The sequence below is a fragment of the Bubalus bubalis genome, chromosome 22 (genome assembly GCF_019923935.1).
Source record: "Bubalus bubalis isolate 160015118507 breed Murrah chromosome 22, NDDB_SH_1, whole genome shotgun sequence".
In the NCBI taxonomy this organism is placed as follows: Eukaryota; Metazoa; Chordata; class Mammalia; order Artiodactyla; family Bovidae; genus Bubalus; species Bubalus bubalis.
The window spans coordinates 37,983,781-38,005,722 of NC_059178.1; the positions used below are offsets into that span (position 1 = coordinate 37,983,781).

At 37.6% G+C, this 21,942-nt stretch overlaps 1 protein-coding gene across 1 annotated transcript in view; it reads right to left on the bottom strand.

The window, feature by feature from the left end:
* CCDC178 (coiled-coil domain containing 178) overlaps positions 1-21,942 on the bottom strand; it is a 408,302-nt gene that overhangs the window by 116,703 nt on the left and 269,657 nt on the right. Inside the window, exon 19 of the mRNA XM_025273247.3 lies at positions 13,233-13,382. Within this exon, the coding sequence (XP_025129032.1) occupies positions 13,233-13,382 (150 nt within the window). The remainder of the gene's footprint in view (positions 1-13,232; positions 13,383-21,942) is intronic.

Consider the following 21,942-nt stretch of genomic DNA (forward strand, 5'->3'; position numbering starts at 1 on the left):
AGGCTATCTGTAACTAATTATGATAGGGTAGGTGCAGCATTCTGGAGAAGGAAATGACAACCCACGCCAGGACTCTTGCCTGGAAAATTCCATGGACGGAGGAGCCTGGGTAGGCTACAGTCAACGGGGTCACAAAGAGTTGGACACGACTGAGCGACTTCACCATCTATTTAGGTGCAGCGTTCAGTGCTTCTCACATGTTGTAAAAGCGCAGCTTCGTGACTGCCACAATGGAGATGTGTAGCAGACAGTAGCCATATTTATTTTCTCTTATCTAATGCAATAAAGCGATACTAAAGTGAAAATACACTGCAATGAAGAAGGAAAGAGGCAAAGATAAAGGAAGAAAGAAAAGAGATCTCATAAAAAGAAGGAACTAACACACTGTAGGGGAAAGAAAGGAAACGTACAGAAAGGTTCTCTATGCCAGAGAGCAACAGGCTCTGAAGTAGCAAGGGACCAAGCAGTAACTATTAATAGTTCTCAGGGCTAACACAGGAGAAGGCAGTTTTCTTCTAAAGCACTTTTTAGGTGTATTTAGCTAGAACCGTCACAATGTACCTAAGCTTTCATCTCCATGGGATCTTTTAGTTTACATAGCACCTGTGTTGTAATATTAATAGTGAGAATGGAGAAAGGTTATCATGAAGTCATACATAGTATTGTATTGACTGTTTTTTTATTTCCTTTTTAGCTTTTTGAGTTACTGACACATTATTGCAGCAAAACATATGTAGGGTCAATTCATGCTGAATAGTTATTAGAAACCATGATAACAAAAGTCATTACACTGCAGTTCAGTTTTGACAGTAAAATTTCTGCAACATTATCACAAATCCTCATGCATTAGTGCAATGATCCTTACTATAGTTTCATATTAGAATCAAAAGATTGCTGTAGCATGCTTGATACAAAAAGTCAAGCAAGCCAAATTCTTTTCTGCTTTTACAGATAACATTTTTGCTCTTTTTCTGTGTACATCATGCAGATGGTAGCTTTGTTTTATATACTTTTCTCAATAACCTATGAGTACATTGCATATATTTCTTTAAAATGAGGATTTTTCTTAGAAAAACAACACAATTCTGATTACCAGCACCATAGGAAATAATTTGAAAATGATTTTATATCTGAAACAACTTCAAAAATTCTAAAGCTATATTATTCACTGTGGTGTTATCTTTCCCTTCCTCAGATAATGTGTTAGCTGTGGGTATAGTTTTTTTTTTTTTTTTAATCAGTGTTTTACTGTGATTAGATAATACAAAATTTAAAAAGGGACATGTATATTATTCAGGATGACTTTTATAGAAAAGCTGTGAGGACTCCCCAGCTGACAAAGGGAAATATTTTTTAACGTCTACTTGTTTATTTTTTAATAGTCACTTATTTTTTTAATTTAAATTTATTTTTTAATTTGAGGTATAATTGACATATAATATCATACACATTTCAGGTATACAAAATAATGACTCGATATCTGTGTACACTGCAAAATGATCAACACAGTAAATCTAGTCATTATCTAGCACCATGGTTTTAGTATTTTCTGTCTTGCAACTGCCAAGTATGCTCTATATTACTATTGACTATAGTCAACATGTTGTACATTACATCCCATGATTAATTCATAACTGGATTTTTGTACTTCTTGATGCCTTTCACCTGTTTTGCCAACTTGCCAACTCCCCTCCCCTCTAGCAACAAACATTCTGTTCTCTGTATCTATGATTTTAGTTTTGTGTGTTTTGTATTTTAGACTTCTGATATAAGTTTACATGGCATTTATCTTTCTCTGTCCGACTTATTTCACTTAGAATAATTCCCTCAAGGCCCATAATCTTGTTACAGATGTCAAGATTTCATTCTTTTACATAGCTGAGTAAGATTTAATTGTGTGTCAATACCATATCTTCTTTATACATTCATCTGTTGATGGAAATCCACTTGGTTTGTTTCCATATGTTGACTATTTTAATAGTGCTGCCATGAAGAAATGGGTGCATGCATCTTTTCAAATGAGTATTTCCATTTTCTTTGGATAAATACCCCGAAGTGGAATTGTTGTATCATATGGTAGTTTTTTTTTTTTTTTAAATTTTATTTTATTTTTAAACTTTACATAACTGTATTAGATTTGCCAAATATCAAAATGAATCCGCCACAGGTTTACATGTGTTCCCCATCCTGAACCCTCCTCCCTCCTCCCTCCCCATTCCATCCCTCTGGGTCGTCCCAGTGCACCAGCCCCAAGCATCCAGTATCGTGCATCGAACCTGGACTGGCAACTCATTTCATACATGATATTTTACATGTTTCAATGCCATTCTCCCAAATCTTCCCACCCTCTCCCTCTCCCACAGAGTCCATAAGACTGTTCTATACATCAGTGTCTCTTTTGCTGTCTCGTACACAGGGTTATTGTTACCATCTTTCTAAATTCCATATATATGCGTTAGTATACTGTATTGGTGTTTTTCTTTCTGGCTTACTTCACTCTGTATAATAGGCTCCAGTTTCATCCACCTCATTAGAACTGATTCAAATGTATTCTTTTTAATGGCTGAATAATACTCCATTGTGTATATGTACCACAAATTTCTTATCCATTCATCTGCTGATGGACATCTAGGTTGCTTCCATGTCCTGGCTATTATAAACAGTGCTGTGATGAACATTGGGGTACTCGTGTCTCTTTCCCTTCTGGTTTTCTCAGTGTGTATGCCCAGCAGTGGGATTGCTGGATCATAAGGCATGTCTATTTCCAGTTTTTTAAGGAATCTCCACACTGTTCTCCATAGTGGCTGTACTAGTTTGCATTCCCACCAACAGTGTAAGAGGGTTCCCTTTTCTCCACACCCTCTCCAGCATTTATTACTTGTAGACTTTTGGATTGCAGCCATTCTGACTGGTGTGAAATGGTACCTCATAGTGGTTTTGATTTGCATTTCTCTGATAATGAGTGATGTTGAGCATCTTTTCATGTGTTTGTTAGCCATCTGTATGTCTTCTTTGGAGAAATGTCTATTTAGTTCTTTGGCCCATTTTTTGATTGGGTCATTTATTTTTCTGGAGTTTGGTAGTTTTATTTTTAATTTTCTGAGGCTACTCCATACTGCTTTTCCCTACTGCAGTGAATGTAGCAATTTATGTTCCTAACAATAATTCCCAAAGGTTCCTTTTCCCCCACATCCTCATTAACACTGGTTACTTTTGATAAAAGCCAATCTAACAGGTGTGAGGTGGTATCTCCCTGTGGTTTTGATGTGCATTTTCCTGATGATTATTGATGTTAAGAATAATTTCATGTGCCTTTTGGCCATCTATATGTCTTCTTTGGAAAAAGGTCCATTCAGATCTTCTACCAATTTTAAAATCAAATTGTTACTGTGTTTTATGAGTTCTTTATGTATTTTGGGTATTAATCCCTTACTGGAAATATGTATGCAGGTCAAGAAGCAACAGTTAGAAATGTACATGGAAAAACAGACTGGTTCCAAATCGGGAAAGGAGTACATCAAGGCTGTATATTGTCTTATTTAACTTATATGCAGAGTACATCATGAGAAATGCTGGGCTGGATGAAGCACAAGCTGGAATCAAGATTGCTGGGAGAAATATCAATAACCTCAGATATGCAGATGACACCACCCTTATGGCAGAAAGCTAAGAACTAAAGAGCCTCTTGATGAAAGTGAAACAGGAGAGTGAAAAAGTTGACTTAAAACTCAACATTCGGAAAACTAAGATCATGGCATCCAATCCCATCACTTCATGGCAAATAGATGGGGAAAAAATGGAAACAGTAAGAGACTTTTATTTTGGGGGGCTCCCAAATCATTGCAGATGGTGACTGCAGCCATGAAATTAAAAGACACTTGCTCCTTGGAAGAAAAGCTATGACCAACCTAGACAGCATGTTAAAAAACAGAGACATTACTTTGCCAACAAAGGTCTGTCTATTCAAAGCTATGGTTTTTCCAGTAGTCATGTACGGATGTGAGAGTTGGACTATAAAGAAGGCTGAGTGCCAAAGAATTAATGCTTTTGTACTGTGGTGTTGGAGAAGACTCTTGAGAGTCCCTTGGACTGCAAGGATATCCAACCAGTCCATCCTAAAGAAAATCAGTCCTGAATATTGATTGGAAGAACTGATGCTGAAGCTGAAACTCCAATACTTGGACCACCTGATGCAAAACACTGACTCACTGGAAAAGGCCCTGATGCCGGGAAAGATTGAAGGCAGGAGGAGAAGGGGATGACAGAGGATGAGACGGTTGGATGGGATCACCGACTCAATGGACATGAGTTTGCATGAGCTCCAGGAGTTGGTGATGGACAGGGAAGCCTGGTGTGCTGCAGTCCATGGGGTCACAAAGAGTCAGATATGACTTAGCAACTGAACTGAACTGAATTGAACTGGATATATGATTTGAAAATATTTTCTCTCATTCAGTAGCTTGTCTTTTCATTTTGTTGATGGTTTCCTTTGTTGTGGAGAAGAGTTTTAGTTTGATGTAGCCCCATTGCTTGTTTTTGCTTTTGTTGTCTGGGTTTTTGGATCCAGATCCAAACTTTCACACCAAGATCAATGTCATATAGCTTACTACTTACGTTCTACTGCAGGAGTATTATGGCTTCAAGCCATACATTCAGGCCTAAGTCACTCTGAGTTAACCTGTGTGTATAACATAATGTAAGATGGTGCTCTAGTTTCACTCTTTGGCATGTGGCTTTCCAGTTTTCCCAATACCATTTATTTAAAAGGCTACCCTTTCCTCATTGTATATTCTTAGCTCCTTAAACATGTATGGAGTGAGTTAATTTCTGGGATCTCTATTTTGTTTCATTGACCAATGTGTCTGTTTTATGCAAATGCCATGCTGCTGCTGCTACTGCTGCTAAGTTGCTTCAGTCGTGTCCGACTCTGTGCGACCCCATAGATGGCAGCCCACCAGGCCCCCCGTCCCTGGGATTCTCCAGGCAAGAACACTGGAGTGGGTTGCCATTTCCTTCTCCAATGCATGAAAGTGAAAAGTGAAAGTGAAGTCGCTCAGTCGTGTCCGACTCTTCGCGACCCCATGGACTGCAGCCTACCAGGCTCCTCCATCCATGGGATTTTCCAGGCAAGAGTACTGGAGTGGGGTGCCATTGCCTTCTCCATACCGTTTTGATTAGTACAGGTTTGAAGTCAGAGAACATGATGCATTCAAATTTGTTTTTCTTACTCAAGATTATTTTGGCTATATATATATATATATATATATATATATATATATATATAGTGTCTTTTGTGTTTCCATACAAACTAGGATTGCTTGTTCTATTTCTGTGAAAAATGTCATTAGAATTTTGATAGGGATTGCCTTGAATCTGTATACTGCTTTGGGTAATATAAACATTTAAACAATATTAACTCTTCCAATCCATGAGCACACTCTATTCACTGATATAAATGTGGTGCTAAAGTCCTCTTTGTCATTTTATTAATTGTTTTCTGGCTGTTTTGTAGTTTCCCTCTGTTCCACTTTTCTTCTGCTCCTTTCTTTCCTGGTGATTGATGACTTTCTATAATATTTTGTTTGGATTCTTTTCTCATTATCTTTTGGGTATCTACCATGGTAGATAAGCTCGATACCCAAAATATGAGTTCACATATAACATTCTATGTATATAGCATAGCTGATAAGTTAAAATTGAATTCGTGCCAAAACACTACATTTTTACTCTACCCCATTTTAGATTTTTGATGACATATTTTATCTTTTTTATTTTATATATCCCTTAACTAATTGCTGTAGTTTTAGTTAATTTCACTACTTTTGTCTTTAAACATTTATGCTAGCTTTGCATGTGCGCTTGGTTACTCAGTCTGACTCTTTGTGACTCCATGGACTGTAGCCTGCCAAGCTCCTATATCCATGGGATCTCCCAGGCAAGAATACTGGAGTGAGTTGCCATTTCCTATTCCAGGGGGATCTTCCCAACTCAAGGGTCAAACTTGAATCTTCTACCTCTCCTGCATTGGCAGGTGGATTCTTTATCATTGCACCACCTGGAAAGCCCTTATACTGGCTTTATTAATGATTAATTCATTGCCTTTACTATATATTTAGTTTTAACAGTGAGATTTTTACTTTTATATGTTTTCTTGTTATTAATTAGTACCATTTATTTTTAGCTTAAGCAAGTGTCTTCTAACATTTTTGGTAAGGCTGATTTACTGGTGATGAAATCACTCAGCTTTTGTTGGGTAGTGTATTCTTGGGTGGGAATCATTTTCCTTTCAGTCCTTTGAAAATATTGTTTTACTCCCTTTTGACCTACAAAGTTTCTAATGAAAAAATATCCTGTTGGAATTAGGTTTTCTTTGCGGGTAACAATGGTTATTTTCTTTCATTGCTTTTAAAATTCTCTAATATTTGTGTGTCTCTTTGGGTTCATCTTACTTTGACCTCTCTGGGCTGCTTGAACCTGGATGACTGCTTCCTTCCACAGGTTAGAAAAGTTTTCATATGTATTTTCTGCTCCTTTCTCTCTTTTCTCTTCTGGAAACTTTATGGTGGTGAATAATTTGATGTTATCCCATAGGTCCCTTAAACTATCTTCACTTTGTTAAAACTCTCTTCATTTTGCTGCTCTGTCTGGGTGAGATTCATTCTCTTTCAGTTCCTGATCCTTTCTGCTGCTTCTTCTGGTCTCCTGTGAGCCCCTCTAGTGTACTTTTTCATTGATTGTATCTACAGCTCCGTGACTTGTCTTCAGTACTTTCTTATGTTTTCTTTTTGTTGAGGTTCTCACTGTGTTCATCCATTCTTCTCCCGCATCATTATGATCATTATTTTGAATTCTTTATCAAGAATTCGGTTCTCTTCTAAGGGTTTACTTTGTCCTTTGATTTGGAAGATATTATTTTACTTCTTCACTGTGCCTGACTCTCCATATTTCTTCCCTGTGTATTAAGCAAAACCTTATATATACATTACCTCTCCTAGTCTTGAAGCAGTAATCATGTGTAATTGAAATTTATTGTTCAACTTGCCATAGGTTCCTGGTTGTTTCTCAAACCTTTGTGATTTTCTAAGCCACCTGATTTATTCTTGATAGGCCCCCACTGTTGATGGTGTGCCAAGACCTGACAGTGTTCCAAGTGGAGGAATTATATATATATGTACATATACACCTAGAGTGTCTTTGATATATCAGGGACCACATCACACTCAACACAGTAAGTCCCCTACATACAAAGCTTCAAGCTGCTAATTTTCAAAGATGTGAATGTGCTTTCATATGTTCAATCACATAAGTTAGGTCACATGCCTGGCAGACACTGCTATATGTGTGCATCCTCTACAAGTGGTGGTGCTTTTATGTACTTTAGTGTACAGTGCTGTATAGAGTACAGTAGCAGAATATCTTCACTTCAAACCTTTGATGTCCAGAAACAAGCATAAAAGTAATGGTGATGTAGATGGTACAGTACCACCCAGACACCACTGGATCATTTTTCAAGAGGGTATATACAATTTAATCCAGCAAGGAACCGGAACCTATGCCATCAACATCAGACATGAGTGAAACAGCAGCTTGCCCTCCGTTTCCTACTGCTGACAATCCTTTATTCTACTGTCTCTCACCTCCTCTCTCTCTTCCAGTCAGTAACTCTTCTTGCCCGTTTGCTTAATGCCAGTCCCTGTATGTCAGCCTTTGTACTCTAAAGTCAAAGTCAAAGTAAAGTTGCTCAGTCGTGTCCAACTCTTTGCGACCCCACAGACTGTAGCCTACCAGGCTTCTCTGTCCATGAGATTTTCCAGGCAAGAATACTGGAATGGATTGTCATTTCCTTCTCCAGGGGATCTTCCCAACCCAGAGATCGAACCCAGGTATCCCGCAATGCAAGCAGTACTCTACTATAAACTTAAAAAATGTTTTGTTATTTTTTGTGTTTGTTTGTTTTTTATACATTATTTGTGTGGAAAGTATTATAAATGTATTATAGTACAGTACCAGTCAACTGTGTTAGCTGGGTACCTAGGCTAATTTTATTAGACTTATAAACAAATTGGACTTACAAACACACTCTCAGGATGGAATTCATTCATATAGAGGGGACCTATTGTATATCACTTTTAAGGTGTTGCTATCATTTAAATGCAGTTTACTGTCAAGTAATTCTAGACAGTAAAGATGACCAGAACATCATCTTCTCAAAATTGCATAAAAGATACATAAGTCTACAATTCACTCAAAAATGGCACTAGACTGAAGAATTGGTTCCTTTTAAGCCAGGCTGACTTTTCTAAAGTATTATTCACAAATATATACTTAGTTTTTGGTGTTTCTCTCATGGAGTCTGGACAGCAGAAGGGAGATTCATTAGGAGAAAACAAAACTGATCAACAGTCTTCAGTCTCAGGAATCACAGAGATTCATTCATCAGAGGTCTCCTGAGAGGTCTTCAGAGAAAGGGATAGTAGGAATTTAATGCAAGCTCATCAGTCTATGAAGTGTGGTAACTCCTTTAGAATGTGTGTGTGTGTGTGTGTGTGTGCGTGCGCATGCACAGGCTTTTCTACCTGTGTTCTAAGAGAAGGAGGAGGAGATTACATAGCTGTCATAGGCAAAAGCTATCTAAAAATTATGCTTTTCCTGGTGAAGAAATGAATTTCTATCCACATTGAAACTAGCACATACAAATCACCACCTGAAGCCTATTTTTAATACATGCAAGATAACAAGCAATATGAAATACTTAGAAAAATGAGAACTAAAACAGCTTTCACATTTTCTTTAGGAAAATCTTTTTTTTTTTTTTTTTCATTGCTGGCGCTGACTTTGACTCCTCACCAAATCAATGTAAAGTGAATTTTAGAGGAAACCCACATTTGAAAACTAAAAGAGGGAAGCAAAAACATGCTAATGAGATACCTGAATGATACAATATTTTTGAGATTTTATGATAGAAACCATCCATTGAGGTTGAGGCGATTCAGATTAAATAGCAAAAGTTCATGATCTGTCCATTGGTTAAGTGAAGAGAGGATATTGTTGGGCTTTGAATCTATGGTTGTTTCTAGGAAAGAATCCCGTGGATTCTGGAGATCACAGCAGTCAGCCTGGAAGTTGAAATGAGGTAGCATAATCCTGTGCCCTTGATTGTATCTTTGTCAGTACAAGAGATGATTAATCATTTATTCTGAATAATTAAATGAATGATGAGATGTTTGCATTCCATGAGACCCAGAAGCATCCCTTAGAACACAGAGTAGTCTTCTGATTCATGTGCCTATGCGATTCCTTCACAAGCTCAGGTCACTTTAAGATGATGCTCCAAACTGAGCACATCCATAGCAGTTACTCATTATTTCTCAGCTATTGGTCCACTAAAACCTTGGGAAAATATCACAGCAGATGTTTATCCATAGTCTCTTGGAGATGATACTTGAACCTAAGTTAAGGCAACCGTGTCCTGGACCAAATTTTCTTTAATTAACTTTATATATGTTAAATCCCTGAGTCACTCTTTCCCTAAGATTCCTCATTATCAAAACAATCTTCTAAAGAGATGTGTATATTTCTAAAGGCACCCCTAGTTTTACAGTTTAAGAGTCATGAAACCTATCTATAATCCTAATGAAAATTAAATAGCTTCTAATTAAGTAGGTAGTCCTTTCCCCACCAGAAAATCATCACTGAAAAAGTAGCTTCAATGAGATGAAATTACAAAAATAATTAGTGAATCAAATAATGTTTCAGTTGGATACTAGAAACATAATCCATAAGTTATATGGTTTTTACATGCTTTTAACCCAACATATTGGGTTTTGTTTAGCAATGCTATAGTAGAGCTATGAAACGAGTGGATGTAGGAAAATTCTGAGTTTGATTCCCATCTCGGTCAGTCTTCCTCTATTCAAGTGACCATGCAACACATTCAAAACTCAGTTCCATACTTACATAGGAGATGATGAAAATCATAATAACAGAAAACTTTCCAGGATGACTGGGGGGTATTTCAGAGAGAATGTTTGAAAATTGTATGGCACATACTCCTGGTTCACATAAGTGCTTGTTAAGAATTGACTGATTCTATAATAATTTGTATTCCCTTAGTATTAAAGCACTGAGAACCAGAGAAGTCCAAAAGTTTAAGCTTTATAAGTCATTTATAAAAGAATTGAAATATATTATACATCGGTTTTGGAAGAGATCTTATTTTCAGCCAACAAAACCATCAACGTTTGCATGCTTGCTTAGCTTACTTTTCTTTGTAGGCCTGAAGAGCTAAAGATAGCAATTGAAACAAACCCACAGTGATTTGATCAACATATCCATGGCTTTTGTTTAGAAAAAGAAAATATGAAAAATATATTTGAAAGCTTTCAACACAGAAATACAAGCTGTTTTTCAATGATTTCTCCTCCATTCCTCCTTAGTGTTATTTTAAATTTTGAGATCTGAGAAGTTTTAGAATGGATTCTATTCTATAATTACCTATGAATGGGGCTAATAAGAATTTTTCATAATTGTTTTTGCTTGTTTCTGATTTTTAAAGCATAAAATATCCATCACTTCAAATTTTAAACATACAGGAAAGTAGAAACATGCAAAACAAGCAGACATAACTCTATCACCAAAAGTAAAACTATAATATTATGAAATTTGAGTCAACTGTATATAAAATGTTAAGGATGGGGTCATATTTCATATTTTTTAATATTTAATTTTTTTACTCTTCCATTAAGCTTTCTTTGCTACTCTTGTTCTAAAAGTACTGAGAAGTTGAACAGTGTATAATCATCTGTGTATAAAAAATATTCCCTAAGAAGTATGATAATTAAAATATAATTATTTACTCTGCCAAAAGGAATGTATGTTCAGAAGCAATGAAATTATTCTAAAGCAGGAGAAAGACACAAAGAATTCCATTTTATCTAACAGGAAATTCAACAAGGGAATCACAGGTTGAGCAGTGCTTTTGTGTACCCAAAACTAAACTGGTCAAGGGAAATGCTTCAATATCAAGAAAATGGACCAAAATATTAAAGGGTTTTCTCAGTTTTGATGGCCAAATTCCATCCTGTAAGCAGTGCATTAGACACTAATGACATACGATTTCTCACTGACAGATTTAACAGCATCAATAAGGCCTCTCTGTCCATTGCAGCAAATTGATCCTACATGACACCGACAAGGGCAGCCTGCACTTAATGACCTCCATCGCTGAAGGATGGAAATGAAAAATGATTGGAAGTACAAATAAATCTCTGAAAGTTTCCCTGAAACAGGTGTGCTAAAAGTGATTCGTTTGAGGGATCATCAGAAACATAAACCCAGTCTCCTAGCATGCCCCACTGTCTGTCATCCAAGAGTCTCACTCCTTGGATCCTGAATTGATGTGCTTTAATTCCCAAAATGACATCAAGACAAGTTGGTTCTTACTATGTAAATACTATGTAAGGGATCTCTCTTAAATGCATGTTCTTCGCTATTCATGCAGGTATCTAATTTATTTGTCATTTGCTACCAAAGGATTCTACACAAACTGGTAAAAACATACACAGGATTTATTTTTGTTTTCCTTCTGGCTAGAAAAGGAAATACAGTACTAACCTCGATATCTTTTTTATACTCATCAATCATCAGCAACAAAACATATTTAAATAACAATGTCTAACGCATGAAGTGACTGGACAAATGCTCCATGGATAGACAGATATTCTTTCTATGAATCCGGCACAATGATTTGAGGACTATTTTAGCATATAATTGTGTTCTCAATTCTTTCCCAAACACATTTGTTTCTTGATCTACCTTCATCTTAATAATACTTCAATACAAATTTTTAACAGAAGAAGACACACCCTCTCTCCCAATATATTTGGAAGCTTTAAATCAAATGAGAGTAGATGGATAGGAAATAAAGCGTGTTTATAAACAGCATAGCAGATGAATGTAATGTTAATAGTCACTCACAGTTGTGTGTGTGTGTGTGTTGGTCTCTCAGTCATGTCTGACTCTTTGTGACCCCATATGGACTGTAGCCCACCAGGCATCTCTGTCCATGGGAATTCTCCAGGCAAGAATACTGGAGTGGGTTGCCATTTCCTTCTCCAGAGGGTCTTCCCGACCCAGGGATCAAACCTATGTCTCTTGCATCTCCTGCATTAGCAGGCGGATTCTTTACCACTGCACCACCAGAGGAGCCCCCCTACTGGTTTTTATAGGTAGGTGAATTGTTAGAAATTAATCATGCCTCTAGTTTCTGAAATATAAATTCTGGGAATATACAAAGACTCAAAGGAAAATAACTTCTTGTGAAGAGTAACTGGAGAAGAATATAGAGGAAGCAGCTGTATCTTGACACTTTAATAAAGAACAGAGCTTTCTCTTTACTTATGGATTTGTGGCATATTGCGTGTTTTACTTTTTTGTTTTTAGTATTATGGAAGGTTTTACAAAATGTATTAGAATTTCTGATGATTTCCAATAACTTGAGATGTCAACTATTTCTTCAAGTTCCTAATTAAGCCTCATATTTAATAAGAAAATAGAAATCACAATATGGAGCTCATAAATCATGAGGGAGAATTAGAGGTATATCATGAAAAGTTACCTACAGAGAGAATTGAAATTTGAAGTGTATGATAATATACTTAAATTTATGAACTATAAATATTTGGTACCTCAGGCCATAATATTTAAAAGTGCTGCTGCTAAGTCGCTTCAGTCATGTCCGACTCTGTGTGACCACATAGATGGCAGCCCACCAGGCTCCCCCGTCCCTGGGATTCTCCAGGCAAGAACACTGGAGTGGGTTGCCATTTCTTGCTCCAGTGCATAAAAGGGAGAAGTGAAAGTGAAGTCGCTCAGTCGTGTCTGATCTTAGCGACCCCATGGACTGCGGCCCACCAGGGTCCTCTGTCCATGGGATTTTCCAGGCAAGAGTACTGGAGTGGGGTGCCATTGCCTTCTCTGAATATTTAAAAGTAAATTAGTATAAAATAGTAGAATATAAGTATGCTTTTTCATTTCTCAAATAGCCTTTCAAACTTCAACTTCAAAATGTTGATAAAATATACAAGAAAACTTTAAAAAAGAAAATGTGCCATTTGGCAGCATATAGAGAACCACCCTAAGACTGGCGACCTCATGACTGACTGTCTACTAGTTACTTTTTGTGGTACATATGTCAAGTAGATCATTATAATAGAAAAATGAGTAAGACCTACCTGTTTCTTATCTCTAACTGAACCATCAAATGATAGTTGTCTTTCAAACCGGCTGAAATAATTGTCCTTTACTGTTAAGAATATATTCTGTAATCTCTGATACTCTTGAGCTAAACGTAGATTTTCTTCCAGTGAGTCGTCTTGTATTTTCTAGAAGATAAATATGCACATGTACTTAATTAAATCATTTAAAATTATGTTTGTATTTTTACATCATTTGAATTATCTAAAAGTACTACTTATATATAAAGGTCAGTTTTCATTCCAATCCCAAAGAAAGGGCAATGACAAAGAATGCTCAAACTACCGCACAATTGCACTCGTCTCGCGCGCTAGCAAAGTAATGCTCAAAATTCTTCAAGCCAAGCTTCAACAGTACATGAACCATGAACTTCCAGATGTTCAAGCTGGATTTAGTAAAGGCAGAGGAACCAGAGATCAAATTGCCAACATCCATTGGATCATTGAAAAAGCGAGAGAGTTCCAGGAAAACATCTACTTCTGCTTTATTGACTGCCACAGCATTTGATTGTGTGGATCACAACAAACTGTGGAAAATTCTTCAAGAGATGGGAATACCAGACCACCTTACTTGCCTCCTGAGAAACCTATATGCAGGTCAGGAAGCAACAGTTAGAACTGGACATGGAACAACAGACTGGTTCCAAATAGGAAAAGGAGTACGTCAAGGCTGTATATTGTCACCCTGCTTATTTAACTTCTATGCAGAGTACATCATGAGAAACGCTGGGCTGGAAGAAGCACAAGCTGGAATCAAGATTGCCGGGAGAAATATCAATAACCTCAGATATGTAGATGACACCACCCTTATGGCAGAAAGTGAAGAGGGACTAAAAAGCCTCTTGATGAAAGTGAAAGAGGAGAGTGAAAAAGTTGGCTTAAGCTCAACATTCAGAAAACAAAGATCATGGCATCCGGTCCCATCACTTCATGGGAAATAGATGGGGAAACAGTGGAAACAGTGTCAGAATTTATTTTTTTGGGCTCCAAAATCACTGCAGGTGGAAATTGCAGCTATGAAATTAAAAGACATTACTTCTTGGAAGGAAAGTTATAACCAACCTAGATAGCATATACAAAAGCAGAGACATTACTTTGCCAACAAAGGTGCATCTAGTCAGGCTATGGTTTTTCCAGTGGTCATGTATGGATGTGAGAGTTGGACTGTGAAGAAAGCTGAGCACTGAAGAATTGATGCTTTTGAACTGTGGTGTTGGAGAAGACTCTTGAGAGTCCCTTGGACTGCAAGGAGATCCAACCAGTCCATTCTAAAGGAGATCAGTCCTGGGTGTTCTTTGGAAGGACTGATGCTGAAGCTGAAACTCCAATACTTTGGCCACCTCATGCAAAGAGTTGACTCATTGGAAAAAACTCTGATGTTGGGAGGGATTGGGGGCAGGAGGAGAAGGGGACGACAGAGGATGAGATGGCTGGATGGCATCACTGACTCGATGGGCATGAGTTTGAGTTGACTCTGAGAATTGGTGATGGACAGGGAGGCCTGGTGTGCTGTGATTCATGGGGTCGCAAAGAGTCGGACATGATGGAGAGACTGAACTGAACTGGATATGTTGTAGAAAAATAAAACCAAAAAGATGCTTCCCATGACACTAACATCCTCCTTGGCTGTTAGTAGTTTTCTTTCTTGATGCAGGTGGGTTTGTGTTAAACACTGATTCATCAGAGGCTATCTGATTTTGTGTCTCTCTTTCCCAGACCTCCATCCACAATGCCTTGGGAAGGATCCAGTCCTAAGGCTTCACCCAGCATTCTAGGAAACTTCCTCCAGTATTCCCTTCTCTTTTCCTTTTCTCAAGTCCTGGGGCTCAAGTAGAGAGAAGACATTTAGAAGGTTAGAATCCTATTTGCAAGAGGTTCAGAATGGTGGCACAAACAGAAAACATTCAAAACACAGAGACGTGAAGAGTTAAAAAAGATGAAGAGCAAGGAACGCAGTGTTTGGAGCACCCACAGAAAGTCATTATTTGTTACTAGTATACCAGAATCCACCTGCAATGCAAGATACCTGGGTTCGATCCTTGGGTTGGGAAAATCCCCTGGAGGAGGCATGGTGATCCACTCCAGTATTCTTGCCTGGAGAATCCTCACGGACAGAGGAGTCTGGCAGGCTACAGTCCATGGGGTCACAAAGACTTGGACACAACTGAGTGACAAAGCACATACCTTCAGTTCAGTTCAGTTGCTCAGTCGTGTCCAACTCTTTGCAACCCCATGAATCGCAGCACGCCAGGCCTCCCTGTCGATCACCAACTCCTGGAGTTCACCCAAACTCACGTCTGTCAAGTCGGTGATGCCATCCAGCCATCTCATCCTCTGTCGTCCCCTTCTCCTCCTGCCCCCAATCCCTCCCAACATCAGAGACCTTTCCAATGAGTCAACTCTTTGCATCAGGTGGCCAAAGTATTGGAGTTTCAGCTTCAGCATCAGTCCTTCCAAAGAACACCCAGGACTGATCTCCTTTAGAATGGACTGGTTGGATCTCCTTGCAGTCCAAGGGATTCTCAAGAGTCTCCTCCAACACCACAGTTCAAAAGCATCAATTCTTCAGCACTCGGCTTTCTTCACAGTCCAACTCTCACATCCATACATGTCTACTGGAAAAACCATAGCCTTGACAAGACAGATCTTTGTTGGCAAAGTAATGTCTCTGCTTTTGTATATGCTATCTAGGTTGGTCATAACTTTCCTTCCAAGGAGTAAGCGTCTTTTAATTTCATGGCTGCAATCTCCATCTGCAGTGATTTTGGAGCCCCCAAAAATAAAGTCTGACACTGTTTCCCCATCTATTTCCCATGAGGTTAGGGGACCAGATGCCATGATCTTAGTTTTCTGAATGTTGAGTTTTAAGCCAACTTTTTCACTCTCCTCTTTCACTTTCATCAAGAGGCTCTTTAGTCCCTTTTCACTTTCTGCCATAAGGGTGGTGTCATCTACATATCTGAGGTTACTGATATTTCTCCCGGCAACCTTGATTCCAGCTTGTGCTTCTTCCAGCCCAGCGTTTCTCATGATGTACTCTGCATAGAAGTTAAATAAGCAGGGTGACAATATACAGCCTTGACGTACTCCTTTTCCTGTTTGGAACCAGTCTGTTGTTCCATGTCCAGCTCTAACTGTTGCTTCCTGACCTGCATATAGGTTTCTCAAGATGCAGGTCAGGTATTCTTAGCTATGTGAAAAACCTAAACCTGCTTCTGTGAGCAGTCGAGAACTACATAACACTCCTCATGACTAAATAAATATATGTCAAATCTAATACAGACCCGTCAGTATGTACCTTTTGCCAACATTACCCACTGGCAAATTAAGCTCTGTCTATCATTTTAAATTAAATGTATGACTCAGTTTAGTTGCTGATTTCTAACACAGAAAATTTTCTGTGGCTTCTTCAAAAAAATGTGGAATTTGTCAACAGCCTTAAGTATTTTCAAACCTGCAAATCTAGTAAATCATCTCATGAAAATTTATCCTAATCAAAAAACTTTATCTGTTGCAACCTTATTTATAACAGTAAAAAGTTTTCAAAACACATAAATGCAGATTAATCATGATGATGATAATGATGATTAAGTAACTAGATATAAAAATAACCATTGTGAAGCAACTAAAAATGTCTCTTTAGGAAAATTGCTATCCCATCAAACCTTTAGTATAAGTTGTTAAAAAAATATATTGCAGGATGAAAATGTGCACAGAGGAAATGTAATTCAGCAGAAAATTGCCTGTACAAATATTTCTATATTTATACACTAGAAGATTTATTAAGGTCAACAAACATATTTCTCATGAAAGCTTGGTATCCATATTGATCCCTAATGATTAATGCTATGTCATAGGTGTTCTTCAAAAAGCCAAAATGATGAACTGAGAGCAATTTTAAGTGTTCTTGTCCTAATTCTGGAACAGTAATTTGAAACTTTAGACACTTCAATATAATAGACTTGCTTAAAATCACAAAATTATCCTTTGACAGGAGGACAAAGTGTCTACAAATATTTTTCTTTGATGAAGGTGCCTTTGAAAAGGTGGTTATAATTCTTTTCGATATCTTAACACTAATACTGAAATCTAATCCTCAAATGGTTAACTTGGAACTTTGATACATGTTCTACTGGAGGCATGAGAAGTAATCATTTTGAGGTTTTTGTTTGTTGTTTGATTTAACATAAGTACAATTCTGATGCCTGAGATATTGTATCTTTCAATCACATTTCCTTCAAGATCCAAATGGATATTATAAATGTTGAATATAGAGGAGACCTACAAAAGTTGTAGGATTTCTTTTAAACTTATTTAATGGCACTTAATTGGGGATGTATTTGTTACTTTATGCTTTCATTGTGTAATGTACAGTTTTATTTTCAAATGCATATACTTTCAATTTCTATATGACACCAGTCCTCATTGTTTTATATGCCATGACTAGAGTAGATACTGAGAAATCAAATTGTATAGTTATGCCAATGAATCTTCAAAACATTGTTACATCAGTCATGATATTTTACATTATCATTTTCCAGTAATGAATTTACCAATTCACTGACTATTCCTGAAAGTCCCTGACCTTCAGATGTGCAATGAAGTTTAAGTTTTTTAATTTTAAATAATGATATTCTGCTGACACTGAAAATGTTTTTATGTTTAACTGTGGTTCCACCTCACAACTCTGACTGGCTGAATATTAATCAATAGTATTATAACATGCAAATGAAACAAAGGGGGAATGATAATTATTGGTGGGTATATGTCCAGGAGAAATAATGCTACCACTACTGGAGTTGAACAACTAGTAGTGGAAGATATTAAATAAGGGCACAAACCTGGAGTCGGCAATATAATAAAAGGGTAAGAAGAAAGGAGGAACTAATAACAGAAGTAGATGAGTTTTACATGCTTTTAAATTCAAATTCAGCTAAATCTTATCAGTTAAGCCTTTCTACATAAGGTTTTTACAAAATGCACACTTAAAAAATTGTTTCTAAATCCATTAAAGAAAAATTTGATTGCAATATTTATAGGTTAAAATAACTGAACTCTGAGTTGATTTACAATATTATTTTATTCCTTTATTGATTTATTTACTTTTTTTCATTCAGTTGCTTATTTCAAAGTTTTAATTTAGTAACTATTGTATGCAGAGCTCTAAGATGTAATGGTGAACCTCAAGAATTTGAGGTCTTACAGGAAAGCTTTGCACTTAAAAATCACAGAAATATATAATTTGAATACAGAATTTATAAACTTTTGCATTCTTTGTGTTTTCTGTATGTGTTAAACTCACTCAGGTGTCTAAATAAATATAACACTTTCTCAAAGCCAGATTTATTGGTATTTATTCAATTTCCATTACTAGTGATCATTAATATAATGAAAAATTGAGAATATGGCTTGATAAAGAGAAGAGAGGATGAACATCTGTTAATAGTTTCCATGTTGTCTAGAATTTAGGAAGTAAAATACTTAGCTTGAAGAGGGTTTATTCTCTTTTATCTCAAATTACTTGTTAAACTTTGATGTTTGGGGGGAGATATTCAGCTTATTATCCCAACATTTTATTAGGAAATAAAGATTAGGTTTATAAAGCATGAACAAAAATACTTATAAATTCCATGAGGAATGGCATTTTCATTTTGTTCACCCATAAGATATACTGTACAAAGCAGAGCTGACATTAGTGGATACCCAGGTTTCAATAGAAGAATGAATGAATGAATACACAGAATAACAGGAAATACATGTATTTATCACTTTAGAACCACACATTTTATTGGCCCACTTCTAGGAATAACTAATTAGTTATTAGATGCTGTAACCATAACGAAGCACATTTATTTGTAATATTTGATCCTATACCACTTGAGAGGTGAAGATTTTCCGCACTATTTGAAGATTATTATAAGGATATACCACACTGTCCTTTATTGACTATGCCAAAGCCTTTGACTGTGTGGATCACAATAAACTGTGGAAAATTCTGAAAGAGATGGGAATACCAGACCACCTGATCTACCTCTTGAGAAACCTATATGCAGGTCAGGAAGCAACAGTTAGAGCTGGACATGGAACAACAGACTGGTTCCAAATAGGAAAAGGAGTACGTCAAGGCTGTATATTGTCACCCTGCTTATTTAACTTCTATGCAGAGTACATCATGAGAAACGCCGGACTGGAAGAAACACAAGCTGGAATCAAGATTGCCTGGAGAAATATCAATAACCTGAAATATGCAGATGACACCACCCTTATGGCAGAAAGTGAAGAGGAACTAAAAAGCCTCTTGATGAAAGTTTTAGAGGAGAGTGAAAATGTTGGCTTAAAGCCCAACATTCGGAAAACAAAGATCATGGCATCCAGTCCCATCACTTCATGGGAAATAGATGGGGAAACAGTGGAAACAGTGTCAGACTTTATTTTTTTGGGCTCAAAAATCACTGCAGATGGAGATTGCAGCCATGAAATTAAAAGACGCTTACTCCTTGGAAGGAAAGTTATGACCAACCTAGATAGCATATTCAAAAGCAGAGACGTTACTTTGCCAACAAAGGTTCGTCTAGTCAAGGCTATGGTTTTTCCAGTAGTCATGTATGGATGTGAGAGTTAGACTGTGAAGAAAGCTGAACACCGAAGAATTGATGCTTTTGAACTGTGGTGTTGGAGAAGACTCTTGAGAGTCCCTTGGACTGCAAGGAGATCCAACCAGTCCATTCTAAAGGAGATCAGTCCTGGGTGTTCTTTGGAAGGACTGATGCTAAAGCTGAAACTCCAATACTTTGGCCACCTCATGTGAAGACTTGACTCATTGGAAAGGACTCTGATGTTGGGAGGGATTGGGGGCAGGAGGAGAAGGGGATGACAGAGGATGAGATGGCTGGATGGCATCACCGATTCGATGGATGTGAGTTTGAGTGAACTCCAGGAGTTGGTGATGGACAGGGAGGCCTAGCGTGCTGCAGTTCATGGGCTCGCAAAGAGTCGGACACGACTGAGCAACTAAACTGAACTGAACTGATATCACACTGTCCTGACTGAGCAAGAGTTCTTTCTCTGGGTGCACTCTTGATGTTCATGAGGCACATTGAAACAGTACAGAGTGCTATTTTTTTTTTTAATTACCTCATTAAACCATGGCCCTAAAAATACTGAGAAACCATTGCTAAACAAAGACCTGGCTTTTTCCTTTGTTACCAAAAATGCTGAAAAATGAAGGTAGATTGAGATCCCAAGATATCCAAATAGTAATTATACATTTTCCCCACTTGACTTTTATTAGTCCTTAAGCCATGTGTCTCATCTTGGATTTTCCTTCAGTTTTCTCCATCTTCGGCTTCTTTTTCTCCCTCTTCCCCGTCTCCTTTCCCTCTCCCGCTGGGTAAATAGGGAATAGGGAATTATAAGGAAAAAATGAGTCCTTTCAGGACAAAGTATTGAGCATGTATCATCTATATCATCTATTTATGTTTCACTTAGTGATATGTGGACAAGAAGGTAGAAATGAGGTTGCATTTGAATGTTAACTTATGAATTCCACACATACTGGAACTGCTACTGCCCTAGTTGTTAGATTTACAGATAGGGAAGGTAAGTCAATGAAAAGTCAGGTAAGACAACCTGTATTTTCCAAAAATGGCCATAGAAGTATTTTCATTTCCACATGTTCTCTTTGTCACTCCTATCAAGAAGCACAGTTGATTTCTCTGTCCCTTGAAACTGGGTAGAGTTGTGGCTTCTCCAGTCAACAGAGTATGGTGGAAATGATGTTGTGTGCCTTCCCAGGCTATTTTATTTTAAAAAGTTAGGTTAAAAAAAAAAAAGCATGCAGTTTCTGCCTGGCTCTTGCTTTGGGGACATTTATGCATGGACCAGCCACCATGTCGTGAGGAACCCAGGCCACAAGGAGAGGTTATGTGTAGGTGTTCCAGCAAGCAACTTAGCTCAGGTGTCAGGTGACGGCATTAACTGTGAGGACGTGAGTCATCTGAAGATGACACCAAGGCAAGCCTTCAAGTCGTCCAGCTGACAGTTCAGAATGTGTGAGGAGAGACAACATGGCCTGCTATGTCCTGTCCAAATTTCTGACATATAGACTCCTGTTGCATGAAGTTTGGGGGTACACCAGGCAAGGTTACATACATATTAAGTGGAGGATCTAAGCTTTGCATCCAGGCTGACTAGTTCCACATCCCATACTCTTCTCTATCCACTATACATACCTCCTTCATAAACAAAAGCCAGCACTCTTTTGCATTACACAGTGCCACCTTTGTAAAACCTGATATTAAATAATCAAACTAAGTAACAGGAGTACCTTGTTCTGAGCCTATTTCCATCAATCTCTTTTCATAGATCTAGTTAACAAGTAACTTGTTGATATATTAATAGATAGATTGAGCTGCTGAAGAAAATTGGAACTTAGCCCCCTTGGAAGCTACATTCCATTGTAAGTTACTGTGGGCACGCTGGTTACCCATAACCAGCCTGGTGTTGTTTGCTCTATGTTTGCACCATATTCCATGATGCAAGGCCAAGTGTCTAAGTGCACAGACCTTTACAGCTGATGCCTGCACAACTCTGGACTACAGTGACTACAGCAGAGTAATGCTACACTTTGAGAAATCTGGAGGTCCAGCCAGACACACTTTGGAGAAAATCTAAATCCATTTGAACTATA